The 8,782-nt window shown below is 46.3% G+C and overlaps 1 protein-coding gene across 1 annotated transcript in view; it reads left to right on the top strand.

Annotated features, from left to right (window-relative positions):
* The first annotated feature begins 1,465 nt into the window (after positions 1–1,465).
* PLPPR5 (phospholipid phosphatase related 5) overlaps positions 1,466–8,782 on the top strand; it is a 103,154-nt gene continuing 95,837 nt past the window's right edge. The window contains exon 1 of the mRNA XM_063133079.1: positions 1,466–1,696. Within this exon, the coding sequence (XP_062989149.1) occupies positions 1,493–1,696 (204 nt within the window). The 5' untranslated portion in view covers positions 1,466–1,492. The remainder of the gene's footprint in view (positions 1,697–8,782) is intronic.

Raw genomic sequence — 8,782 nt, 5'->3', positions numbered from 1 at the left:
GTTGTGCTGGTAGATAACCAGGCTGAAGTAGTGGCTTTTCCTTTTTGGAGTGGATAACCTATTTCCTGAGAAAACGGCCTCCCCTTTGCGCCAGTTTTGGGTTAATTAAAAACCAAGTGCAGTTGGATTCTGATAATGGTTGCTTATAGTTCTGAGGAGCTGATACTAGTGGTGAGGCTTAGATCCAGCTGCAATGCCAGTGCTTGCAAGCAGCTAGCTGTTGGAAGAAGAGGAGGAGGAAGAAGAGGATATATATATATGCACATGGAAGGCTGATGCTGCGAATGACGAACACGGGGGAGTTACTGCTTCCGCTGATTATCATTTTTAAAAATAAATAAATAAATAAATAAAAAATCCTTACTAGGGGAGAAGGAAGCAAGGGGGAAGAGGAAGATAGCGAGAAAGAAGCGGATTTCAAACATCCACCCACCTCTCTCCCCCACCCCTTCCAGCTCTCATGCAGCCTTGGAAACGGCATTTGCGCTGCCTCCGCCACTGCGGGACTGATTCCAATCAAGGCGAAGGGATTAAGTGCTAGAAGAGCCGAGCCCGGCGGCCGGGAGCTTTTGCAGGCGCCTGGCATCGAGGCGAGCGGGGCCGAAGGACCCACTAGGGTAGGAAGGAACTTTGAGCGAGCCGGAGGCGACAACTCGCTGGGCGCGTCCCGGGCAGCTGCCGAGCCCGAGTGGGAAGGATTCGTCCGATCGCCTGATTGCCTCCTGCGGTGGGGCTTGAAGCGTTGCTGGATCTCAAATCTGCGATCTAAGGAATCTGTGGGATTTTTTTTTAATGTATTGATGATTTTTGGTTTTTTTGGCCAAGGAAATGTGCAAATCGGAGATCTGCGGGACCCTGCATGGAAATGCGAAGACACCCCGCACGTTTGATGCGGGACGCTGACGGGGCGGAATTGGAGGCGCGAGTTTTCTTTCTTCTCTGAAGCAAAAGGGTCGCGCGGGAGCTGCTCCTCGCTCGCCAGGCCGGCGGCTCCGCGCCGTTTCCCGGGGGCGCCCGTTGCGCGCTCCGCCGCCTGGATCCGAAAGCCTTGCCCGCTCCGGAGACTTGGGCTCTAGGGCCGAGGCCCTCCCCGCAAGCGGCGCAGGGGGTCTGCCTGCCTGCCTGGCTGGCTGCGGTGGGCGCGTGCTTGCTCTCCCCGCGGGGGCCGCTGCCCGACGGCAGTGGCTCCCTCCGCCTCCTTCCCTCTCCACGTGCACGACCCGGCGCCAGGGACTGAGCAGCCTCCTCCCCTTCCCATGGACTTGGTCGTGCGCCCGGGCGCTCTTCTCCTTCTTCCTCCTCCTCCTCCTCCTCCTCCTCGTCTTCCTTCTCTTGCTGCCGTTGCCTGGGACTAGCCGCCGCCTCCTTCCCCGGTGGATGCCGCCGGGGCGCGGGCGCGGGCGGAGCGCGCAGCCGGGGAGGGGGGCTGCCGCCGCCGCCGCCGCCGGAGCACACGCCAGTGCCCTCTCCTCCTCGTCGTCTTCTCACCAGAATGCTTTACTTCCAGATGGTGATCATGGCAGGGACTGTGATGCTGGCGTATTACTTCGAGTACACCGACACCTTCACGGTCAACGTGCAGGGCTTCTTCTGCTACGAGAGCGCCTATCGCAAGCCTTACCCGGGCCCGGAGGAGAGCAGCGCGGTGCCCCCCGTGCTCCTCTACTCGCTGGCGGCGGGGGTGCCCGTTTTGGTGGTAAGCACGCAGGGTTGCAAGCGGGATCGGCGGCTTGCCTGCCCCCCTCCCCTCCCCTCTCTTCCTTTCCGGCTGGTCCCTTTTGCACGCGCCCCCCCCCCCCCCCGCCCGGGGCAGCCTTTCGGCAGGGCAGGCTATTCGCCTTTCAAGTTGTCCAACTTGTTGACAAGGTGTTAGAGAGAGAGGCCACAAGATCGGTGCCTGGCCACGGAGGAATAAAAGGGTTACGGGGGTATGTCGAGGCGGGCAAGGGGGAAGATGATCCCTGGTGGTCCCGTCTGGGGGCAAGAGATGATCCTTATATGCTTTGGTTGGCGTGTGTGTGTGTCCCCCTTTTCTTGTTGTCTGGCATATTATCCACCATTTGCAGTGACTTCTTCCCTCCTATCTTGAGACCAGATCCATCGCTCCCTTTCCCTTAAGGGCTGGATTATAGATTTGTTCCCGGGTCATCCCATCTGGGGGTCACCCGTTGGGCTCTTTAAACTATGTGGTGTAGGATGGGGGGAGAGCCCTTCCGCCTCTTGCCTCAAAAGAGCCATTTTTCTAAAGATTGTTTCTTGAGAGGAGCCTCAACTTTATTTATTTTTAAAGCTCCGTGCCACTGGAAATCTTGTGTGTGTAGTGGTGACATTTTGTTTTCCTTTCAAAACAAAACCCTGATGTGATTGTCTCGTTTTATATGTTCAAAAGCATGTGTTAGTCACTGATCAGTGGGCAGCATTCTGGAGGAGCCGGATTTCTGATAATAGCCACATGCTAATCTTTCAGCCAGTGAAAATGACACGCTTGGGCATTGCTGACAGTACATTGCATTTTAAAATGGAGCAAGCATCGTTTTGTATTTCTGCTTTAGGACATTTAGGGGATGCCACGACACTTGATGTGGTGTGCAAGTGAAATCGTATAAACCTGTTACTTTTATGTGGTCTCCTGCAAATATATATAGAGAAAATATATATGGCTGAGTAGTCTGGGCTGTGCTGGAGTTCAGGGGAAAGAATACCAACAGAAAAGCAATGTAACATCTGCCTTTAAACAGCTCAATGTACAAGTTGTAATGTCAGCTGACAAAAGCATTAGCATCATTTAATAATCCCTGACCATATTGAACAGATGAACAGAAAGGGAGTGTGTGACCATTAGGGCTGAATTATATATAGACATGAATACACATGCACATGCACGCATACTTACAAATGCAAGACACTGCATAGAATTTCCCTTGAACTCAGTTGGCTGCTCCCCTCCCCCAGGAGTCAATATTAAGGCAATCAAATGAAAAATAATATTTCAGAATTTGCAATTATGCCAACATACTCTCCGAGGAAATTTTGAATGCAAAATAAAATGCAGAAAGAATTTCCATCAATAGAGCTCTGCTAGGAATCTTTTTTGTTATAAATTAATGAAACTTGCAGTCCTGTGAGTCTTCACAGTGATTTGAAACCATGGAGCAAACTTCTGGGTTGGCACAGTTTTCTCCCAGCTTTGCAAATCTTAAAATAAACCATGTTTGATAACATGTTTTGCTTGTTTCAGACTTAAAATAATTTTCCATATAAACATGCACACACACACACACACACCTGGAAAAAGAAACACAGACATACACTCAGTAGGAAAGATTAGCTTTCGCCTCCCATTGTTTTAAACCATGTAATAGTCTTTTTATTTAGCAAATTAAATTTTGCTGGCATTACATGATGACACAAAGAAGGAAGTGTATTTGACCATAAAAATGTTTCCTGTTGACACTTGTTAACTTAAGTAAAAGATGCTTAAGGGTGCAATCCAATGCACACTTACTTGGAAATGAGCCATTCAACTCCAAAGGACTTACCTTTGAGTAAACATACTTACGATCGCATTGTAAGTCACTTCTCTGAGTTTTAGATGTGCATATAAAGAAAAGCAAAAGAACTGCCCCCAAATTACCATAGAGTGTTTCATTACTTTTTATATGTAGGTTTCGGCTTCAGCTTACTTCATCAGATATATGAAATGGTATTAGTAACAGGCATATAATGGGAAGTGGTGGACACCCCTTTTGACAGTGTCAGCAAAAAAAAGAAAGACTTTGCATATAGAAAACATACATTTCCTGATATGTATGGGCCCTTATGGGAACACTTCAGCAAGTCAAGATATGGAAATGTGCATTTCCATTTTCATAAATATATATATTTGATCAGACGGGTCATAACCTTCTCTGTAGGCAATTCTGTTGAACTCAGTGTGATCTATGTAAGTAATACATAGTGTGGATGTATCTTCCTCATTTTACTTTGTTAACTTGGCTTCATTTTATTTGTGAAATAAGAATAAACCTCCCCTCTTATTCCTTTATGCAGGCTTGGGAATGTATGTGTAAAGTCCTGGAAGGATGAGATCTGAGTTGGTGGTTCCTTGCTACTTCACCAGAATGAACCCAAAGTTCCCTGTAGTGGATCTTCACTGATCCAATCGGAATTGAAGGGATGACTACATTATTCCAATTTGATTTGGAAAGCAGGAAGTTCAGAAAGGGGTGTTTATGTTTTGCTTTAGGAGTAGAGCAGAGAGATACTCTGTTTTATTCCTCTTTGAACGCCAGCGTGGGATTATTACTAGGGATGTGCATTGGATTTGGCTGAAGCCTGATCTGAATCAGGCCCCTTTGAACCGTTTCTGGTGCTTTCCGAGGCAAAATGGGCTTCCCTCCAAAGCAACCAAAACTGAAGCTGGATCCTTTCGCAAGGCTTTGCTTGCATTTTGGGCTTCAGAAAGGGAGAGTGTGTGTTTTCAAACTACATCTTTTGCTTTGCCATGTTTAAACCAGAGACAGGCAATCTTTTTGCCCTGTGGACATATCTGACAATTTGAGAAAACTGTCCTGGGCACAAAATGGCTGTCATAGGAGATGTGGCAAAGGGCAAGAAACCAATCCAATAGGTTGTGTACAAGGCAGAGGTGGGGTCTGAGCCCCAAATTATTAAACGTTTCCATTGAACCCAGAGTTTTCAACACCTAAACACCCCCCCCCCCTGTTTCACAGCAATCCCAGCTCCTGGTAAGAAAATACATTCATAATTTTTTTAAAATGGGATGGGTCAGGCACCTTGGGTTTTTATTGTCTCATTGATGCCTGTAGGCACCATGTTGCCTATCCCTGCTCTAAATACTGATGAGGGGGGCAGTGGTGGTTGAGTGACTGACAGGTTCACCATCTAATCATAGGGGGTGTTTTATCAGGGGTTCTCTCCACTCACAGTGTTTTGTGGGAGGGCAAGGGTGAGACCCTGAGATGACCATACTTTCAACGCCAACATTTTTCACATTGTGAAAAAAAAGAACTGTTTTTCCAGTCATCATAATTTCCTGGTCTCTGCATGTCTCCTTCTCAAACTTTACAGTTTTTTTCTACTGGAAATACCTATGTGATATGTGCCATTTTCATAGAAATTGCCCCCAAAAAACGGGAAGAGAAAGGGAAGCAAGTCACTCACCCCTTCCAAATTTAAGGATTCTCCTTCCACATAAACCACTGCACTTATTTTTTTGAAACTTTTCTGTCTTCTTATTTAGGCCCAGCTCTGTGCTGCCTGTCATGTTCAGAAGAATGGCACATAGGGGGTCAAGCACATCATTTTTTTGGATACCACCCAAATGTAAAGGCTACTCTTGCACAGAATCCCTGCATCTATTCATCGGAAACATGTCAGATTCAATCCCCTCCAATGGGGCAGGAATTCATGCAAATTTCATATATCTATAAAGGAATAAAAAAAAGTTATTGTCAGTTCCCTTCCAAAAAAAAATTCAAAATATAAAGGTGAGCGGCACAAAGACCCGCTGTACCTATTTTCCTGAAACTTGACAGGTGTAATCCCCTCTTAAGGGACTGCTGTGCCTGTGAAGGTCATCCACTTCTGACAAAATTGTTATTTGATTTCACTTGATGGTTAATAGGAGGCACAAAGCTTCAGATTTCCAAATCTCAACTTGTATTAGATACTGTGTAAAATCAAACGGTTTCCAAATCAGTCCATGTGGAATCGGGGCATTGGGGTCCAAGTCGAATCTTGTGGTTGGTACACACATCTGGTTGCTCCAGTCTACAGATCTTTACAGGCAGCATCAAGTTCATGCAGTCATGATAGCTATATATTACCCCCAGTATGGGAAGCTCTATTCCTCTGTATACTGGTTGCTGGGGAACATCAGCAGGAGGGTGCTATTGCACTCATGTCCAGATTCTGGGCTTCCCAGAGCTGACCACTGTGTGAACAGAATGTTGGACTAGATAAATGCTTAGTCTGATCTAGCATGGTTCTTCTTTTGATATTAATCTGTATTCCACATGACTGTATGCACAGCTTTTTGCACATTCTCCTGTGGAAGAGATGATTGGTGCTAGGGAGGAGTAGTGCAAGTTTAAAAGGAGATTCTGAGTACACCACAGTTGTGAAACCCTGCCTTAGCCAGAGATGCTTGAATCCTTTCAACTGCACTCCATATAACTGAACTCTCCAGTTTATTCCATAGTTGTTTATTCTGTAGCTGCATTTGACCCTTTGATACCTGGGGTACCGACAGTTTTTTTCCAGCCATGGTGACATTTCCCCCAATATTGGTATCTTGTATCCAAGGAGAGTAGGCAATAGGAAATAAGGGAACCAAATGGGAAAAGACCTACTTATTAATTAGTCATGACACAGGACTAAATTGTTACATCCAAAACACGTTGGTTGGCAGGCTATTTCCCAAGATACGAATTTTTAAGGCGATTTGTGGTCAAGTAAAATATTAATAACACACTTCTGTTTGGCAATATCGTTTTAAAATTGCCGTTAAAATGTCTTTTCTTCCCTTATTAATCCTTGCAAATGTCATGTTACAAGTCGGAAGTTACACTCTTTATTCCTAGTATATATTAAACAGATTTCTGGGTGAAGGGGATTAGGACTACGATGAGATCACTTTGGAAGAACTTCCGTCATTAATATGATCAGCAGCTCAAAGGAGTTTGGAGAACACGATGGGTTACCTAATTTGGCGTGTGTTCTCATATTGTGTTCCCTTTCAGTGCCAGCTGAGTATTATATATTTACCAGCTAAAGGCCTATGAAATCTGATGGGCATGGGAGAGGAGGGAGAATACCATTTCCCCCCCTAAACCCACCCATGACCACCCCACGTACCCTCTCACCAGCCTCAGTTCTGTAACAGACAAGTAGATATAACTTTTACGCCTGCAGCCCATGTTTTCTAAGGTTGTTAGAAAATGCGAGTCAAATGCCTGTCATTATGAGCAGCAGGGTGTGTGCGAATTGAGATTCTATATTGCACCCCTTCATAGAATATATATTGGAGGCAGGGATGGTTGGCAGGTTTTGCTCCCAAACTACGTTCCCACATACTGCACTTTTCACCAAAGGAATGAACAACACCCCTTCACTGACATCGAATTAAAGGACTTCAGTAGGGTGGTGATCTTCACGGCAAGGTTTGAGGGCCACTGGGAGCTTCCAGTCACCTCAAGTGCAGCTCACCACCTCTCTCCCTAGTTCTCTCTTTCTCTCTCTCTCTCTCTTTGCACTAGCTGCTAACTCTCAGCAGGACCTCATTTGCTTCGCCTTGTTTGTTTTAGCGGGGAGCCGGCTGGGCTGTTAGAGGAGGTTCTGGGCTCATCAGCTATAAGGTGAGGTGATGGAGCAGGGAAAAGAGGAGAATATAGGAAGAATCAGCCAATTAGCTGTGGTGAGGGAGGAGCCTGAGATGCAAAGAGCAACAGGATGGGCTAGCTGCAGTGGTGTACTGTGCAGGTGATAGAGGGGGAATGGAATGTGTGGGCAAGACAGAGATCCACATGGACCTTTATTATTTATTTATTAAATTTATATACCGCCCCATAGCTGAAGCTCTGGGCGGTTTACAAAAGTTACAAAACAGTGAACATTAAAAAAAAAGTATACAAAGTTTAAAACCATCAAAAATATAAAAACAACAGTATAAAACAGGATGCAGTGGAGAAAGGAAAGATCCATTCCTATCCAAGGACCAGGGGAGCCTGTCAGAATTTGCCTGCCTGGTGAATGACTGGCTGAGGCCTTGCTTGGATGACACAGAGGGGGATGGAGAGGAGAAGCCTGAAAGGCCTTCAGCCAAGTCCAGTGATGATGTGACTGGGAGCAAGTGAAGTCAAGTGAAGTGAAGAGTAGGAGGAAAGGCAATACATTTTTTCCCCAAGAAGGGTTGAAAAATAATTGAAAAGTTGATGTGTGGCATTAATTTCTGCTCAAATAGCATAACAGCCTGAATATAAATTGGGGGTCGGCGTAGTCCAGGTGATCATCTAAGCTATGGCTGAGATGATTGGGTACTGGTTGTCGCATGTCTATGGCTTGGGTGCTCCCCCTGCTCCCCTTTCCTCCCCTTGTGCCTTCTCTCAGTTCTCTCAGTTTTGAGTACTAAACCGGCTTTTCCTGTTATAAACAGACTTGGGGAACTGGAATTTATTCTAACTCATGTTAGAATAGACCAGAATTCCTTGAGTTCATACCTAATGGAAAACTGTGCTTTAGCTGAAACTGAAAGTGGAAGCTTTCGCTTTTCTCCTTTCACATGCAAAGGAGGAGGGGAGCACTCATCTAAACCCAAGATGGGGAACCAGGAGCCTTCCAGAAGTTGCTGGACTACAACTCCCATCTCTCTGATGTTGGCCCTGCTGGCTGGGGCTGACAGGAATTGAAATTCAACAACATCTGGAGGATCACAGGTTCCCATCCTTAATTTAAAACATTGCTCATTTAGATCCTCATCTGAACCTGGTGTGTGGGTGTGAGAAAGAGAGAGTGAATGCATATGCAATGGGCTCTATGTGGGGCTGCCCTTAAGTCCGCTCCTGAAGCTGGAGCTAGTACAGAATGCTGCAGCTTAGCTGTTGTACAGAGCTGCCACTTTCCAGCATGTAACTCCTTCGCTGAAGGAACAACACTGGCTGCCTAGTTGCTCCTGGGCCAGGTTTAAGGTTTTAGTACTAGTGTACAAAGCCCTAAACAGCTTGGGACCAGGATACCCTAGAGAATGCCTTCACCCTTACCA

Source organism: Elgaria multicarinata, chromosome 1 (genome assembly GCF_023053635.1).
Source record: "Elgaria multicarinata webbii isolate HBS135686 ecotype San Diego chromosome 1, rElgMul1.1.pri, whole genome shotgun sequence".
NCBI lineage: Eukaryota > Metazoa > Chordata > Lepidosauria > Squamata > Anguidae > Elgaria > Elgaria multicarinata.
This window is presented reverse-complemented; position numbering and strand designations above follow the sequence as displayed.